General features: G+C 40.9%; 2 protein-coding genes across 12 annotated transcripts in view; one reads left to right on the top strand and one right to left on the bottom strand.

Moving 5' to 3' along the window:
- The window catches only part of LOC311032688 (ankyrin-3-like), a 121682-nt gene that overhangs the window by 28709 nt on the left and 73592 nt on the right, over nucleotides 1-19381 (bottom strand). For 3 of the 11 annotated variants that reach the window (XM_084039643.1, XM_084039642.1, XM_084039641.1), the window contains 7 exons: nucleotides 18957-19029; nucleotides 13134-13257; nucleotides 9425-9527; nucleotides 6631-6675; nucleotides 5633-5739; nucleotides 4462-4494; nucleotides 3040-3264 (listed from right to left, as the gene is read on the bottom strand). In XM_084039643.1, the coding sequence (XP_083895769.1) occupies nucleotides 3040-3264; nucleotides 4462-4494; nucleotides 5633-5739; nucleotides 6631-6675; nucleotides 9425-9527; nucleotides 13134-13257; nucleotides 18957-19029 (710 nt within the window). Of the gene's footprint in view, nucleotides 1-3039; nucleotides 3265-4461; nucleotides 4495-5632; nucleotides 5740-6630; nucleotides 6676-9424; nucleotides 9528-11353; nucleotides 11366-13133; nucleotides 13258-14274; nucleotides 14326-16662; nucleotides 16699-18466; nucleotides 18527-18956; nucleotides 19030-19381 lie in introns of those variants that run through there. The other 8 variants (XM_084039638.1, XM_084039639.1, XM_084039644.1 and 5 more) reach the window with 8 other exon arrangements.
- The window catches only part of LOC311032690 (plexin domain-containing protein 1-like), a 164284-nt gene continuing 154303 nt past the window's right edge, over nucleotides 9401-19381 (top strand). The window contains exon 1 of the mRNA XM_084039650.1: nucleotides 9401-9416. The gene's annotated coding sequence lies outside the window, so the exon portion shown is untranslated. The remainder of the gene's footprint in view (nucleotides 9417-19381) is intronic.

A 19381-nucleotide genomic window follows, 5' to 3' on the forward strand; every position in this document is an offset into this window, starting at 1 on the left:
CTCTGGTGCTGCCGACGTCGGCGTCGCATCGATGACATGCGTGTGGCCGTGCTGCAGGCCGATGGGACACCCGAAGTGCACGTCGTCGCTTGGCATGACTCGACAAGTACAAGATGAAATGGAACGAGGAGTGAGGGGAGAAAGCTGCACAGCCCGTATTCAAACAAGGCATGATGGCAACACAGGAGGAGGATGAACAAACCCTAGTCTGAGGAGGATTTTCTCCCCTCAGATTAGAAGGGACAGAAGGACAGACAGAGAGGAACTACATTCATTGATCATCCACTGGGGAAATTCTCAACAACAACAAAAAAAGTCACTGAAGTGAAAAAAATATTATTTTAGTATTTTCTCAGCCAGCTTTTTCCTTCATGCACACTATTTTCTGCCAAAGTTAACGTCATTAAAGTAGGAATACCAGCAATAGACATTCATGTACTTTCAAGTCAGGCATTAAAACTTTTTCTACGTAAGTTAAAATAAGAAATACAGCGGTCTATAAATAGTCTGTTACTCTGTAAAAAAAAAATAGAATGGCCAAATTCAGAATCATTTATATTGGATTATAATTAGTGATGCATTAATGTGTATATAATTCTATCTATAATTATCTAGTTTGTAACTCATGAATTGTATTTTAATCTACAACATCATTTCTTGGGTTATTATATTTAAATTATGGAAGCTAACTTTGTTAACAGCTTCACACCAAACTGCCTCCAATCTCCAAATATGGTCACTTCCTTTCACTAACTGCAAAAATCCAAGAGGGTGATGGCCAAAATTCTAATCTGTAGTCCACAAACCAATGCATGACCTCACGATGACAACGTCTCATATCCATTCTGTGGTTTCCTCGAAGCTTCTACATTCACACAGTAAAACCTTCGTCCGTCAGACGGCGACTGCCCACCGTGATTGACCCAAACGTCTACTCTCTCATTATATATTATATATGATTCACCCAAACTAAAAATAAAAGGCACAAAAACACTGCGGGATGACATCAAACCGATCTCAACAGGTGAGGTAACGTAAACAGCGGTCATGGGAAGCAGGATGATGCTCGGCTCGTGGAGGAAAAAGGCTCATGCCCAACAAGCGCAGCCAATCGAAACCTTTACTTTCAGTGACATCACCTTCTGAAATAAAACAAAATACAATGGTCTCTAAATGAAAGTGGCTGAAAGTAACCGCGATGGAATTAAATGTTATTATTGTGTAGTTTTAGGAAGAATTTTTAAATGTCCAATGTAAAAGCTTCACTCTACCATCATCCAAGTAGCAACTCGTTATCCTCCCTTCAAAATGTTCACGATATCGTTGAGTTCTTCCCAAAACTACATGGCAACCATATAGCAGTAATGCTGTGTCCTATTAAATCAAAAAATGGGTGACATAATTATATCCATCAGCATGAATCAGCCTCGGTCATGTTGTTTCCCCGGGGGGAGGTGGGAGGAGCAGGGGAGGGAGGGGGGATGCTATGTTAGGTTTCCTACCCAACAAATCTAGTTCCTCTGGGTCCCAGCTGGAGCACTGGACTAACCAGGCTCTCGCCTTCATTAAGGGCTGGCAGCTTTCTGGGAAGATGCAGTTTACTGTGTTCGCAAATACAATGAAGCACAAACACACCAACGCACACAATCACACATACAAAACACACGCACACACTCGCAAAGTCAGTAAGAGCACACGCCACCGCGCTGCATCAGTGATAACATACTATTCTAATATTATTCTATTCGCCACTCATCAGTGGGACATCAGCAACATCGGCTCACTCACAATATCGGATCATTTAAACGTACTAAAGTATTTGAATATTGCATACATTTATATTTGTAATACACTAAAAGCACCAAAAGTAAAGACTCATACCCACGGAATAATGTTCATTTTACATTATTGGATTCAAATTCTTGATGCATCAACATGTAAAGGTTGCAGCTGGTAAAAGGTGGAGCTCATTTCAGCTTCTTTACATGCTGCAGGCGAGTCTTTGTTTTTGCAAGTCACAAGTAAGTCTTGAGTCAAGCCAGGTGAGTCCTAAACAAGTCATCAGGGACAATGTAGGATTTTATCACGATTTAACATTTTTAACATACTTTTTACTCTTTTGGTTTTGGGGGAAGCTTTCAAATTATGTTCAAGTCAAACAGCCCATGTCCAAGCAGACCTACAAACTCTGGAGAAGTGAAAAAGGTGACAACATGCAAAACTAAAACCCTCTTCATTCACTTCTACTACCCTGGTTGACATAAAAAAGGTGACTGTAGCCAAAAGGTGACCAGTTTGCAGGTGTGCCAAGTGAAGTCTTTTTTAAATTAAGTCGAGTTCAAACTCATCAGAATTGTGACTTAAGTCTGACTCTAGTAATTGCTGGTTTCATCAGCATTTAGAAGTCACTTTTTGTCATTTCTAATCCTACTTGTATGGTCAAGTTGCTCCTAAACACAAATATCTGGGTATATTTATTTATTTTTTAATTAGCCACTCCAGGCTTTCTAGAATTAACCTTTAATCACAAAACTAAGTGAGGAATGGAGGGGGAAAAACAACAATTATCAACTAAAATAATTGTATATTATGACAACTATTATAAACTCTAAAAGGACAGCTGATTGAATCCGATTCCCAAACATCTTCATCACACATGCAGATCATGTGTGCAGCATCTTGTTGTGCTGTGTCTTCACTGCACCCGGATACATATTCAGCTGAGCCACATTCATTGTTTCCGGCTTCCTGCCACAGTTTTAAACGTATATAAAACATTTCCATCATGTTGCCGTCACTCTGCCAACGCTGCACTTGATGCTCGAGGGTGAGCAGACTACATCCATTACACTCAAACCGGCAATTAAACAGCAGGTTTTTTCCACCTCAACATGCACAAACGCTCGTTTACACAGACGCAGATGGGCTGGAGGTGACGATGGCGAGAAGCGGAAGGAAGGAGACGTTCAAGTCACCCAACAAAAGTGCAGGAAAATATGCAATTAGGGGTGAGGTTGAAAAAAGAAAAGAAAGTCTTACCCGAGGAACTGAGCTCCTGCCGGGCCGACCTCCACCAGCCGGCTGGCCAGACCTTCTCCCTCCACCATCGGAGGAGGCGACGCCAGTTTGTGCCTCTTGACCAGTCGGCAGGTGATCCTGGTGGGCGCCGTGCACTTCCTGGGCGGGATGATGATGCGCATGCCGTTGTGGCGGCTGCCTCTCATCGAGCCACCGCGGGCGTCGACCATGAAGCTGACCAGGAACCTGATGGAGAGAAACGTGATCGAGAGAGAAGCAAGTTGGGAGAAAAAGAGATAACCAGGGAAAGAAAAATGGAATAGGAAGTCAAAAACACGTCGATTAAAACAGCAGCAGTTGAAGTGAAGTCTCTTCTCATGCTGTGATCTTTAAAAACACACAGAGTCAGTGAGAGTAGAGAGAAATGTAAGGAGTTTTCTGTGTTGGCTACGGCTGAGCGTTATTCATTCATTTTATTTATTCATGTGGTGTTTACAATTAGAAAACACCAACCCACTCAAGTAGAGTTTAATGTTCTTCAGTGAATATCATTTTTGAATCAGCCAAGACGCCAACACAGGAGCCTCCAGTCGCCTGTGTCGTATCCATATTAGGAGCAGTGTTGGGCAGAAACTCAGCAATGTGTTCAAAACTTACATTTCAAATAGTCATACACGTACAGGTACATGATTAAATATATATTATGACAGGAAAGTTTATGTTATGACTATGTCATCTAAGCAGCAGGTCGGTAAAAGTGAATATCGGCTCAGCAGACGGCGTGCGACCGCGTCCCGAGGGAGAGGCAGAGATCGTGATTCAAAATCGCAGAGAATATTGTTATTTGGATTTTGTTTGAAGATATTATAAAAGTTATTACACTTCCTGAGTAACTAGCCCAACACTGATTGGAAGGTTTGTGTAATCCTGTTTTTAACAAAATCACATAAAACACTCACACACATCATGCAATTTGATTACAGAGATGTCACGTTAGTTTATATGCTTTGGAACAAATGGTGTGAATATCGATGTCATTTTGCAGAAATGAATCCTTTAAAAGAAGGATTTAGTCTCACAGACTGTAACATAGATGATAACACACATGTTGTCTGTGTTTGCGACGTATTTCTCTCAAACAGGACAGATTTAACTGAATAATAACGTAAAAAACATAAACATCATTCACCTGTACAAAGTCACATTCTGTAAGGTTTTGTAACACAAACTCATTCGGATCAGTTAAAGAGACTGAAGAAAACATTTTCCTCCCAACACAAAAAGGAATAAACACAAAACCAAATGTGTGACAACACAGTTCATGTGTGAGGAGAAGAGCAAACACACATGTTATGAATGAACAGCGAGGGTGTGATGTCACCGGGAAAGAGAAAACCAGGGAGTGATAAATAATAAAGAGGGCAACCAATCACAGTCAATCACCTGCTGTCGTACTGCGGGAGCGGAGAGGAAAAACTGCAGGATGGACGACAAAGCATCGCAGGGGTGAAAGGTCAACAACACAGCTTCGTCATTGGAAACACCACTGAGAATCACCGAGGAGTCCTTTAAAGGAGGAGCTCCAGTTTTGGGAGATTTGCTCGTTCACTTTATGGCTGAGAGTTAAACGAGGAGAACGATGGCTTCCTCACGTCTGTCAAATAATTCCCGGCATCGAATACAGATGCACCCTTTGGCATTTGTAATCACAATTTAAACCCAACCGCGTCTTTAGTAGACACTTAGGGAGACTGATGTATTATAAGGACTGATAAATGGATGGACAAACACAGAACTTTCACCCAGGAGATCGCTGTTTGTGTCCCGTGTTAAACCAACGACATGGGGCTCGTCTTCGCGTTCAAAATGTTAAGTTGCACTTAGTCATTTTTAACCCAAACGGCAATCTTTTTTTTGCTGTTGCCTAACCCTAAGCAACTGTTTGAATTCACCGTGTTGACTGCAACCGTAGCTGAGCATCACAGTTTGATGCACTGGACGACCCGGTTAATCAGTATGTGATGAGTTAGGACTTAGAAAAGGTTGGTTTAAATATAAAGCTAGCAGATGGTTAGCTTAGCTTAGCAACAAGACTGTTCAGTTTCTGTACGTAGATATAACTTGTTCATTATTATAATTAGGGTGGCCGATTATTAGCAAGGCTAGCCACGCCCCCCCTGTTTCTGGTCTTTGTGCTAAGCTAAGCTAAGCATCTCCTAGCTGTTTTTCCTCACCTCATTTATCGGACAGACGTGAGAACGGCATCGATCTTCTCATCCAACCCACCAGAAAGCAGACTTCTGATAATGTTGAACTTGAAATCACAGCTCCTTCATTTCCGTAGTTAGGCGAGTCACAAGGTGGATCTTTGTTATTACGCAGTAATTACAGAAATGAGGGAGGTGTTACTCTTGATAAAAGACTGGATTTATGATCGAGAACAGACAATCAGAGAAGGTGAAGAGAAACCGCTGCAGGTAGGAGGCGTTTTCTTGAGACGAAGGACAATGAGGAAGGAAGACAGGTGTGTAGAATACATATAACAGGTAGGTGGAAATGAAACAAGCACATGTTTAACCTTCTTTATCTGTTGGTCCGTTCAACGCGAGCTTACCCGGAGTGTATCGGCGAGGAGACCAGGTTGACGTTATCGAGGGCGTCTGCCGTCCAGCTGTACCTCCTCAGAGAGTCGTTGTCAAAGTCCTTAGCCACTGCCAAATGCTGCACAGGAAAGGTCATAAAAATAAAATCAATATTTGTACAGGGATGAAATTGTCATGAAGCCATGCATTTAACAAACCGAGAAAAGGAGAATAGAATAAAGAAAACGCAGCATGTGTCAAGTTTAAACATAAGTGTCTTATAGATCTCTGAAATGTATGTGATGTCATCCAAAAGGAGGACAGACGAGTACAGAGCCATAAATCTGGTAAGAGGTCTGTTCTATGTTTCCCTTTAAGGGCCAGCGGTGATCTATGATATAAGAGGACGACACCTCCTCTGGGGAAGGATGGCATCGCAACTAGAAACCGCCTGCAGGATTTATGGCTGAGTCATAAAATTATTTCTACACATGCGACGAGACTGTGGTGGCTACCATTGAAAATAAAACTATTTATACGAGTAGAACACCAGCATTCAAAAACATAATATATACATAACTGAACAAAAGCAGAATAAAATAACTTTTTAAGAACAAGAACAAAGACAGATGCAAAAAAAAGAGAAAATGTAACATCAGCCAGGATGGTGAATAAATTATGTATTGATATGTCTTTTGAAAGATCACATGATCTCGCACAGATGCAAAATTGATGTTGTTGAGAGGCTCCAACATGTAAATAAAAACGCTGACATTCGGAGAATTCAATGTTTCATCCCAAATAACGACCAACCAAATGTTCCATGGGAAACTCACTCAAAGTCAAGCGAGTTCCCGAGAAGAAAACAATTGAAATAGTGATTGTACATGAAACCTCGCTCTTAATTAAAAAATTAAGAGGGAGATTATGAATGTATACATGCTGTAAGATGAGCATTGCATGGTGATGGCGTAACTGAACAGATAAATCATAATAATAATAATATATAATGACACATTCTCACATCTACCTTATTGTGTTGCTCTACAATGAAAGAGCGTTCCTTACAGAGCTTCTGCAGCAGCGTGAGAGGAGACAGCCGTTACATTCACAGAATAACGTACAGCACTCTTCAAACTACTGTGTTTGTGTGTGTGTGTGTGTGTGTGTCTGTGTGTGCCTTTCACGTTTGTATATTATCGAATGGGACCAGAAGTCTCATTGCATTTAGCTTTGTTAAATATACAAATTCCCACGATAATCATATACAGTGGCAAGAAAAAGTATGTGAACTTATTGGAATTTCATTGTTGTAGCATATTTGTCAATACCCTTGACTTAGATGAAAATCAGATCACATTTTATGACATTTATTCAGAAAAACATGAAATTCAAAAAGGTTCAGATACTTTTTCTTGCCACTGTATAATAATAAGGAACCAAAAAAAAGTATAATTGTGTCACTTGGGTAACATTTCAGCTTCAACATCATACTTTTCAACAATACGCACCACAGTCAATATGATATTATATTTCTAATGCAGGGCACGTTTCTAGTCTTTTGAGAAACTACTAGAAAGACCTTAAACGAGAGACATAATCCAAACATTCATTTTGAATCCTAAACTTCAACAGATGACAACAAATTAATTTCTATTAATTATTCTAATATGTTTATTTATTTGCACTATTTGAATTTACAGAACATATAAAGGTGGATAATACAGATGTTTTATTTCTTATATAAATATCGATTGCTTTCTCATTTTATTTTTTCTATATTTTTAAGTCGTTTCAATTTCAAATATAATATATAATAATATATATTTGCCTGTCTATTCTACCTTTATCTGTCCAGCTTTCTTGTCCTTGCATTACACGCAGTAGATTGCGAAAGACGCAAAAACAAAGACCAAGTTATATGTATTATATGTTGCTAATTGGGCCAATAAAGCTGATTATGGTTCATATAAGTTGGATTCAGCAGGAAGTAAAAGTCTAAGTATAATCTCCAAGAAGTTTCACCTGATTTCCCACTTTATTTAAGAGCCACTTTGCTGCACTTTTAAAGATAAAAATAAAAAGTTGGCTATCACAATAATCCCTTTTAGATGGTGCCACTAACCCCCTAATCTCATTCCTCCTTTAAGTATTAGGTTGATGGCATGTTTGTAAAACCCTCTTTGATAACTGTGTGAATTGGTACCATGTCTTTTGCAAGGAGAAAGGTTATGGCATCAATGATTTCTCTCTTCTGTTTGGAACCTTTCTCATATGGTGTAACACTGGTAAAGGAGTCCGAAATAGATTTTTGCTTTGGATGGCATTCAGAGCTTTGTGGTGCCGATTTAAATGGTATGACAAATTAGTCGTGTTGCCTCGTGTTGTGGCAACAACTGCAAGGCAATGTCGACACACACCTGTTTTTGGTCAACATCACTCTTTTTGTAGCCGAAATAATTCCATACAACTGACGTTGCTTTTTTTTTCAACCAAATCTTCCTTTTCTATTTTTCTTGCTCATTTTCAAGTGGCGGTCAACGACTAGCAGGGGCTGGGCCTGCTTTGGTTGTTTGATAAACCAATCAAGAATTATGGTGATGGTGGTCTGTTGTGCATGCAGAGCCTGCATGTCACGCACTAACAGAGATGGAAAGAGTACTCGACCCCAGTACTTGAGTAAGAGTACAAATACTACTGGTCAAAATTTACTCCGTTACAAGTAAAAGTAGCTCAGTCTACATGGTACTCGAGTAAGAGTAAAAAAGTACTTGCTTTTAAAGGTACTTAAGTATCCAAAAGTACATGCTTTTAAATGTAAGAGTAAATTTTAAATAAAATGAATGGTTCTAGGCTTAACATAGTTAATAAATATTTGTGTGAAAAAGTCTTTGGGAGTTCATGTCTTCCTGCACCACCACTAAATACCAACCACTGCTATGCGCTATACAGTCACACAAGATAAGTAAAATATAATACAATACATATACCTTTAACTAGTATGACTAGATTAACATAATGTATCTTACAGTGTAATATTGCCAAGGAAACTGCACTGTCGTAGCTATGTTCGATGCTGCATCGAACAAAGCTCTAACATTTTCTGAAAGTTCCTCCGGATCATTATCACACTTGTGTTGACAAACGCAGTCGAGAGCGTGGCTACTTTGGCGGTATCCTTATGGGGAGGGATTACGTATTTCCGCTTTTACGTAGATCCCAGTGGAGAGCCTGCACTGTGATAGGTTTCCTTCTTTGACAAACACAGCTTGTGTCCAATAGTATTTAAAAAAAAGAAGAAAAAAAAGAGCAGACCTGAAAGTAACGAGTACTTTTCAGCCTTTCTAGAAATTAACGAGTAAAAGTAAAAGTATTTGTCTTGGAAATGTATTCAAGTAAGAGTAATAAGTACCAAAGAAATCTAATACTCAAGATTAAGTACAAATTCTAGCACTAGCAACAAACTCCGTGTATCCAAGAACCCTTAAAATTATGTCATATCAGACAGACTTCTATTGTAGATTAGTCATGGAAAATGAGAACCGTGCAAGTTTTCCTTTTGTATCAAGCAGCAAAAACGTTGGTGTTCCAGTTAATTTGCCCTGAAAGCGCATGTCCTGCGATGTGACTATCGCGCATGCGCACATCGCAATGTCGATGCACAAACGGTACATTGTGCAGCCCTAATCTTGGCACATGTGGAGACAGAACTGTGTCTCTGATTTAAATTAATGTTAATGACCGGTGGATTAACTGACTGAATATACAGCTGAGACAGAAACCAGCAAGATGGAAGAAGAAGAGGAAGGAAACCCGGTACGTACCATCTCCTTGTTTGGCGCCAGCATCTCCTCTATCATCATGCTGTCGCGTGTGAACGAGCTCCGGTTCAGCGTGTTGGACCTATCAGAACTGAAGGAACGCAGGCTTGGAGTGGTTGCCGTAGTCACGGATTACCAAGACAACAGTCACAATGATCGAGAGGGGAGGTGAGAAGGAGGAGGAGTTGGGAGGGGGGGGATGATGAAAGTGAACAGAAAAAAAACAAACATAAACACATTAAATGCATGCAGCTTCCAGGAACCTGACTGGAGTCCACCAGTGACAACAACAACCACAAGGAGAGAAACAGGGAAGTCAAGTGTTCCCAAAAACACAAAAACCCAGAAGTGACTCGTTTGCAAAGGATGCTACTGTGTCTGAGGCATCAAACACAGTCAAATTAAACTGAAGAAATCTAGACTGAATCGCAGTGGCTGATGATTTTCAAAATAAAACCTCTTGGATGGTGACATTGCCAAAACCCCCACAAAAAAACAACAATCAGGACAGTGTCCCGTTTGAGCATTTTTCAAACTATTCCACGACACAATCTGGAGAGCAAAGTAGTTGATGAAGCAGATTACTACACGGTGGACACAGTCGTAGGACAGGAAGCTGGTTTTGGTCACTTTTAAAAGTGTATATTTCTGTCCCAATCAATGTGTCAGTGACGTTTGACAGCTGTGATGTTTTTTGTCTCGGAGAAGTTTGTGAGGCAAATAAAGAGCATTCCGGAGCAATGGCGTGATGTGATGAATGTTTGCCTGCGACGTCTCATCAGCGCTACACAAGGAACACCGATAACCCATAATGTTCACACAACACAGCAAAAACATGATGCCCATTCTGAGGTGACAAATCTATGGAAGCAGCGAGAGGCCACGGTTGCAGTTTACATTTTTTAAACCGTGGACAAAAAATGGATGTATTTCCTTGTGATAACGTGGTTATCGTCTCGAGAAAACCAACAAAAAGGTGCGTTTCTGAGATAATGACAGGTGATCCGCCAACGCTGTGATCCAGCTTTTATTATTAACTTTGGTGTTTTGAGTGAATGTAGAATTTATGTTCATTCAATTATGACAAGAAGCTAATTTTGTTTTTACATTTAATTATAGGAAGAATATGCAAACATAAAAAGGAAATGCATATATCAACTTTACTTGTAATTTATTTTAATTTAGGCATTTTAAATCTTAAAAAATAACACTTCTATGTAAAGAAACAATATGATTCATATGATTTTAATGTCTAGCTAAACATATGTCTTTGTAGCAGGATGTAACATAGTTTTGTATCTACTAGAGGGTTAAAACAAATGATTTGAAAAAAATGACCATCCTCCGGTTTGATTAACTATATATAAATACATAAGTATATCCGTCAATAATGTACATTTTAATGTACATTTGTTTTTGTGTAAATGTAAATGTATATATATATATATACATAAATATATATATATTTCTGTTTGACAACATAACAGCATAATAATTCTGCACGTGACACTAAACTGATGTAGGCGGAGGTGATATCAGTTCAGGTCCCTGGAAGCTTGAATGAAGGAAAAACTCCACACAGAAACCAAAATGATGCAAAGCTCCACCTTTGTGGCTACACCCACAAAGACCCGGCAGTAATGATCCAGTAATCACAGTCAAGCACAAAAAGAGGCTCTCACAAGCACACACACACACACACACACACACACGTGAACACAGTAACGCAACACAGTGTCAACATACAGACGTGTTAAAGAACGTAAAGAAAACTGGTAAAATCACTACGTTAGTAGTCAAACATACACCTGTACACATGTCTCACATCGGACCACAAAGTAGCGACTTGAGTCTGGGGGTGTCGGGAGGGAAAGGGGTGGAATGGGTGGGAGAGGTGTCAGGGGGGGGGGCTCTTCATGCCTTCATCCTTACCTGACTTTGGGACTAACATTAAGAACGGACATGAGGAGACAATAAGAGATCATGAACAAACAGAGGAGTGGATAGAGAGATGTAGAGAGGAGAAAAGCCTATGGTGCTGCTGACACACTGACTGACTAATTATCTTAAAAAACAAATTTTCAGTCTAATATCAGAGCGGCTTCATTTCATTTTCTCTACATGTTTACTCATTTCAATTCATTACAGAGGCCACTCTTTCACATAACGTCTTTTGCTTTAAGGTGGAAAAAAAAAAAAAAACTACGACTCCCAGGAAGCATTTGGGTAAGAATCATTCAGTCACGGAGCTTAAAATGATACTGCTTGTGCTGCTTATGTCAGGCTGAGCTCAGAATACATTCAATAACGGATGAAGTCAGCATCCATGAAATTAACTTGCTCCTTCTCTTGTACAGGCCTCTGGCTGCCTTCTGCACCAGAGTAACCGTAGCTGAGGCTCATGGGTATTGAAGTTTCTCAGGGATTAAGAAGAAAAAATTTAATTTAAAGGCCATAACGTAAATTTATAGTATCATTGATTTTTCCAGGAGACTCCTGTGTTTTGTATTAAAACAACTTTAAAATGTTAATTTACAGCTTGACGACGGGGGAAAAAACACATACATGACATAACTACGACTCACTTTCAAATCACTGCGAGTGATTTTTGTAATGACTTCCTAAATTGACTCATCTGGAAGTGATTTGAACGCGGTCCGACAGCAGACCGGCAAATTTGTTAAACCAATTCACACTCTCTGGCTGAGCCGCCGGCGCCGCTCTCACAGTGTGTGTGCTGATGTAAACCAGGGCTCAAGGCCATGAAATCGAACATGTTTCTAATTTCCTGTGGCTCAGCATCTAGCGTGTGTGTCACTGCTCAGATATTCAATAACCCCTCCCTGCTCAGCGAGTTGCAAAAGTGTCAATATGTTTTTGTGTGAGCGAAAAGAGTTCAACGGCCGCGGAACAGCGGACTGTGACCTCCCACCGGGGAGAGGAGAAGTCTCAGGATAGTCCGAATAACGTAAATGCTCACCATCATCTCACTTCCTCTGGACAAAAAGGATTTATTTAAAAAAAAAATGCATGTCTCAACTTTAGTGTATCTATCAAATTAACTTTTATGCAAAAAAACCCAACAAATTCCTCTCATATTGAACAAGAACAGCAGCGGCCAATTTCCTGTTTTTTAATCCTTCAACACACCTGAGTTTTAAATGCCTCCACTAGCGGTCCAATAAAACTAGGTGGTTGTAGAAGCTTGGTGATGGTGAGACTACTCACGGAGGTATTTTGCTACTGTAGCCAGCGAGATAACCAAAGACAATACGTTTGTATGGTTCATTCAAAAGACATATTTGTACCGTGGACTCCTTGTCAGTGAACCAATCCTCTTTGGGGAGCAGGTTAAATGATTTAAATGATTTTTATTTGACAGTGTCAAATGAGACTTGAGACTCCTCGGGGGGAGGGAGGGGGAGAGAGAGAGAGGGAGAGAGAGAGAGAGAGAGAGAGAGAGAGAGAGAGAGAGAGAGACAGAGAGACAGAGAGAGAGAGAGAGAGAGATGACTTGCAACAAAGGATAAGGGGTAAAATGTGGCTGTAACCACTCAGCTGAGATTTTGCCATTTAAAATTCTATTGCTTCATTGTTGATCTGCATTGTTCTCGTTTCGTGACAGCTGTGACTGAATGTCGTAATGACTGACATGAAAAAACTTGGTCATAATAGTCACAATGTCGTAACGACCTCGTGTCGGGCGTCTTACCTCTGAGACCGCGCGCCAACGCTGAAGCCCATGTAGCCCTCCTGAGGGAGCGAGTCGTCCCCCAGCTCCCGCAGGTCCTGGGGGGCCAGATACTTATCCGTGTCCCCCGTCATCGCATCGTCACCTGCGGGGTCGTAAACACACACAGGAGAAAGGATACAAAATGGGAGCGTTGAGGAAACAAATTGTAGGGAGAAGTCAGCAGAGCGCAAACTCAAAAATTGGGTTTATGGTGAAAGTTTCACATTGTACGTCTGTACTTTTGAAGCTTTAAAGTGACTTAAAAGAGGCTGGTGAGACAATGCGCCCAATAGTCGGCCTTCACAGCCTCGTACACATCTTCAGTAAATGGTCCTCATTTATATAGCACTTTTATCCAAAGTGCTTTACAGGAATGACTGACATTCAACCATTCACGCACACATTCACACACCGACGGAGGAGTCAACCACGCAGGAGCAATTAGGGTGAGGTGTCTTGCTCAGGGACACCAGGCACTCAGCTAGGAGGAGCCCAGGATTGAACTGGCAATCTTGCGGTTGCCAGCCAACCCGCTCTACTTCCTTAGCTAAACCCCCCTCAGTTCAGTATGATCAACAATCAAACAAACAGCGTTTGCTTTTTGGGTCGAGGGGACCGGTGTGTTGCCAAACATCCGGATCGGCTGCAGGAATACGTCGTCCTTGCAGCACATCTGATGCTGCAACATGTAGCCGTGGCAGACGAGCTTCACTATAAATGCAAATCTTATTCCTGTTTTGGCCGTCCGTGCACATCATGACAGAGGAGCTCTGTTAGACGGACGGATCAATGCAGCCTTTTGCCCAGAGGCCATTTTCCAGTTCAGCGCTGGTCCAACAAACAAAACACACACAAACAAAAGTATTTGCTGTCACCAAAAGGGTTTTGTTTGTCTCAGCCCACCAGATGACAAACAAACTAACAGTAAAGCTGGCAAACAGCAAACAAGTGCTGCTGTCAGTAACAGTAACTCTCAGTGAGCCAACGGTTCAAAGCTTCATATCAAAGTAAAGTGACTGACCACAGATTCGTGTGAAGGATGTATCCAGTCAATAAAAACCACAGGTGTCATCACAGTAAACAAATCACTCAAGCCATTGAAGAAGTGTTTGGAACATACGTTACAGGACTAGCAGCATGTTATTCCCCTCAGAGTTACTGTAGATCCTGTTGCTGGCTGATGAACCGCTGACGGCGCCGCCGAAAGGGAGAAGGCAGGAGGGGAGGAGTCAAAGAGGGGAGCAAGTGCATGCAGGCGGAGAAGAGAAAAGAAAAGAAAAAGGGAGGCATTCCAGCAAGCAGAGAAAGCACCGGAGACCCCCGTCTCACCCTCTTGTCCCTTCATCCCCTGCTGCTACAGCACCCCTCCCTTCCCCCCGGTCCCTAACCCCCCTACACTCACTTTGCAGACCCCATCTGGCCACATTCCAACCCATTCACCGGGATGCCCCCCCCATATGAGTCTGCCTTCCAAACCTCCACAACTCACCTCCCGCTTTAAAGCACTTCATTCAGCCACAAGTCCAGTTTGCAGGTTTTGCACCCTGAAATAACTTTTCCTTCCACTTCCTTCTACTCTTTTTCTCTCTCTCTCCCACTCCTGTCTCTCTCTCTCACAGCCCGTCGCTCACACAAACAGATCTGCTTTCTCCCGCCTACCAACCCTGCTCCAGGATTATCTAGTGTGTGTGTGTGTGTGTGTGGAACAGACACCTAGAGCTCACTGCAGGACAGAAATAGTAAATGGGTGTGTGACTTAGGCCAAGTTGTCTAACATGTAAACTACCTATGCAGCAGCGTCTATGGTGGGACGTCCAGCCCGGTAAACGTCCTCCATCCAGAGATTATTTCTTCATCTCAACGTTTTCTGCTGTGTTTTACGTTGTCTTTTTTTAATCTCTCTATTCCCTATTCCTTTTTTTATTCTCTTCTATTCCTTGCTTCATCCTTTTGCGTCTCCTTCACTCTTGATCTTGACATCTTAAAGCTGCTACCTACGTTTCTAAAAAAGTGAAGCCAATGCCGAAGTGCCTTTAACTAGCATTCTCTCTGCTGGCCATCAGGGGGCGACTCCTCTCTGATTGTATAGAAGTATATGAGAAAATGGTCCTACTTCTCTCTTGATGTATTATCTCAGTAAACATTGTAAACATGAGTTTATGGTCTCAATCTCTAGTTTCAAGTCTTCTTCAATCCAGCATGATGTTCATTTAGTACATTATGGTCCATCAAGAGTCAACTATGGCGATTGGACCCAAGGAAATGTAAATTATTATGACTTCAATATTCATATGAACCTTGAGGTAATATTTGACTATTTCAACTGACCCGCAAATGACCCAGATATCATTAAAAATGGCTGAAAGTTGCAGATTGATGGATGGATGAATGTCATGATTAGTGGTTTAAAGTGGTTGACTTACGGAAGCAGGCATCACACTTTGATTTGCAGGGAAATGTTGATATTTGCATATATAATTAAATAGGACTATGGATGTGATTTAAAGGGTAATTCAAACATTTTGCATTTTATTTTGACTTAAATGTTTTATCATTATTAACAAGTTTCAAGTTCTCGTAGATGTCAAGATGTTTCTGGTCTGAATGTTAAACAGCGATTCAGCATCTGAGCATTTTCTGTCCAAAAGAACATGAATCAATAATTATTTAAGATTTCCAGGACTTTACAACATTAATTAACTTGAGACATGAATGTTTTTGCTTTGGAGTCTCAGGTAAAGTCTTCAACGACTCTCAGAGCAGCCAAGTCTGAGTCAAGCAAATTTTTTTTTACTCAAGTACAAATGTAAACGATAACCATAAGATTATTTTAATCACACTAGACTTTGACAAATGAGTCGGTTGCCTTCTTATTATCGACCCCGCTCCTATTTATTTTTTTTAAATAACCAGTGAGTTATTTTTAGAATATGAAATTTTCAAAGCTGAAGACTGGCACGACGGGCCAAGGATGAAAACATACCACACGGACATACGGACTTTGGATCTTCGCCTGAGAAGCAAAACTCGAAACATGATCAAGCACAAGCTCGATTTGGAACAAGTGGGAGAATATATCATATACTGTTAAGTTATTGCGTGATTCAGATTTTAGATTTGTGCCGACCACACATTAATTACATTTACAACATTTAAAACCCTTTGGAAAGCACACAACAGTGTTTAAAAGGCTGCGGAGGGTTTGTGGGGCGTCCTGATTTAGACCAGCAGGGACTGTGTGTGTTATTGGAGATGTTAATCATTGCTGTTACCCAGCTGGTATGTGAGCTTGTGTGTGTTTGTGTGTGTGTGTGTGTGTGTGTGCGCGCACTAAGGCTTACACTTCATATATTTTTAGATCAGAAATTAAAGATGGCCACTCTACAAGCACAAAACAAAAACAAACGCACACACAAATCCAGTGAGAGAGCAAACGTGCAGAGAAACACACACATAGATAAAACACCTCAGAGTTAGTTACGGCGAAGTCGCTGGTGTTTGGACTTACAGGAATAGTTGATGCGGATATTTCCAACATCCATATCTGTTCAAATAAAGCAGAAATACAGATTTGACTGTTTCTTTTAACCCTTTGGGATATCCATAGTTGGAATCGTGCATCGCTGCACATCCACTGCAACTGTGCTTCGCTAGAAACACCTACACTTCACGGCGTCCTGCTATTGTACGTTACATTAACCTACGTTTTAGAGCTCAGATCAGGCGACGCTGCATGAAGCCACATGACAGACACGAACAGCGGGTTCAATTATAATAAAGGTTAAAAATAAATTCAACTAGATATACCCCCATGCCGATGAGTCACATAGTGGTTTACATCCACGTCATCACTTCAACATTTTTATCCTTTTGGACGTTTGTGTGAAATATTCATTCACAGCATATGAATTCTTGAGTTGTGTTTCGTGAGATCACTGTGACCTTTGACCACCAACATCGAAATAATTTCATCCCCGAGTCCAAGTGGACATTTGGACCAAATTTGAGGAATTGAGAGATATTGCTTTCACAAGAACTGACCAGGATGGTCGGATGGACGTCCTGACAGACAACCCAAAAACACAACGCTTCCAGCCACGGCCATCGCTGGCAATTTGTGAGATGCTGTGAGCTCAGCCTAAAATCGGACTATACGTTTTGCCTCCATTTCGCTGTCTTCTTACGCCATGTGACAGAATTCACACTCATCAACACCGGGAAAGGAAGCATGGGGGCTGGGCTAAGTACAGAGGACCTGGAGACCATCACCGTCCACGGCCGAAACACCACCGGAGAAGATAAGGTGGAAGAAATAAGACTTCAGGTATTCTGAAGACATTTAATTCTTCTTCATTTAGGGTCAAATCTATTTCAACTGTAAATGAGACATTTGGTATCTGACTTCTACGCCTTTTTGTCTCTGCTAAAATTATTGAAGGAAAGGAAGGTGATGTCATGTTATCGGCTCGTATTTAATCACTGTGGGAAAGTAAACTGTGGATGAAACAGATTCCAAAAGCTGTGCAGACAACATGAAACATGTGACGACCTAAAAAGGCGAGCTGACCATTCTATTCCATCAACGCAGACAAAAATAAACAACAAAACCCCCGAGGGCAGAAGTGAAAAGGAAGATATTGATTGTAAAATCTCAATACATCAATTTCTAGGTTTTCCCCTCCCCCAATCAAATTAGAGAGTCAGTGAAAAGTTCAAGTTCATTCTTTTCACACCGAGACTGAGAGAAAAGAAGCAAACACACACACACACACAGCTGACACCATGTTTGCTTTGGGCCCGAATGTGTTCAAACTACAATGGAAGCATCACTGACAAGCGCTCTGAAGACAAAGGCTCGAGTGTGTGTGTGTGTGTGTGCACCGTCTACTCCACGGCGTGAAAAGAAATCTGTCACACACTCAGCAACGCCATATGCAGACAGTTGCCATGGCAACCAGGAGAGAGAGAGAGAGAGAGAGAGAGAGAGAGAGAGAGAGAGAGAAAAAAAGAGGCATATCCCTCTGCATTTTGATGCATGAAAATAGAGTTATATAGTTTTTTACAACGTCACAGCATGAAGGAGACGCAGCGAGAAGCAGCAGCTACGAGTACAGGAGGGTGGATCCCACGTATAGAGTACCTGTTTACTAGCATACACTTACATCCTGGTATTTTTACTACTTTCCATGAAATAAAGCATGGATAAATCAAAGAGAAACCAGAGATTATTGATGTTAAACAGAGGAGTGACATACAGAGGGAGGCGTGAGGGTTAAAAGAAGAAAAAAACAATTAAAGAAAATGAAAAATACCTTCTTCCACATCAGATATATAGTCCTCTGTGATCATTTCGGGGACATTGGCTCTACAGACTGTGTGATTGGGATGGAGGAGAGGGTTAGAGAAAAAAAAAGAGCCAAACAATATGGAAAAATCATATTCATAACAAAATTAAAAGCAAAGAAAGAACTGAAAACTAAGAAAGTCAGCTAAAAGTGTCAAATAATGAAGTATAATCGAATACATTTTTGACGAAAACAAAACAAAAATATGCTGTTCACCCAAATTACTCAACAAAGTAACAGTTTCCCGAACAACAGTGGGAAATGTGGCACCCAAGGGACCAGCACTGGGACCCACTCTCACCAAAATACGACTCAGACTGGGATTTTAGAGACTTTTGGCTGTTCGCCCTGATTTTGTGACTGAGGTTACTGAGGGTATATGGGGCGGAAACACGGTTTTAATTAATTTAAAATAACGTAAATTTAGACATCATTAAGGTGTGAAATGAATCCTCACCTTCGTCGTCGGACATGTCCAGCACCTCGTTCATGGTCTCCGGAACGTTCATCTTGTGCTTCTCTATCACAGTCTGCCAAAACAGTCAACGATACCCACAATGTTAATGAAGTACAACTGTCAAGTGTTCAAGTTTCTCTTTAGAACCTTTTCATTCAGTACTTTTTTTTTTTACATTAGTGTAAAGCTACCATGAAATAAAAAACACTTCCTGCAGACATTTCATATAAAAAAAACTACATTTTTGAGCCACTAGAAGGCTTTTAATGTCAAACATCATTGCAGGAAGTGGAAGCGACATCAATCAGTTAGTAGATTTCTACTAAGAGCTAAGCATCAGCAGCATAAACTGAAACAGATTAGAAAACAGGCAGACGTGAAAAATCTTAGTCTTATTCAGAGTTAGCTCCTCCCCTCTCGTGTGA

The sequence above is a fragment of the Eutrigla gurnardus genome, assembly GCF_963514095.1.
Source record: "Eutrigla gurnardus genome assembly, chromosome: 22".
Taxonomy (NCBI): Eukaryota; Metazoa; Chordata; class Actinopteri; order Perciformes; family Triglidae; genus Eutrigla; species Eutrigla gurnardus.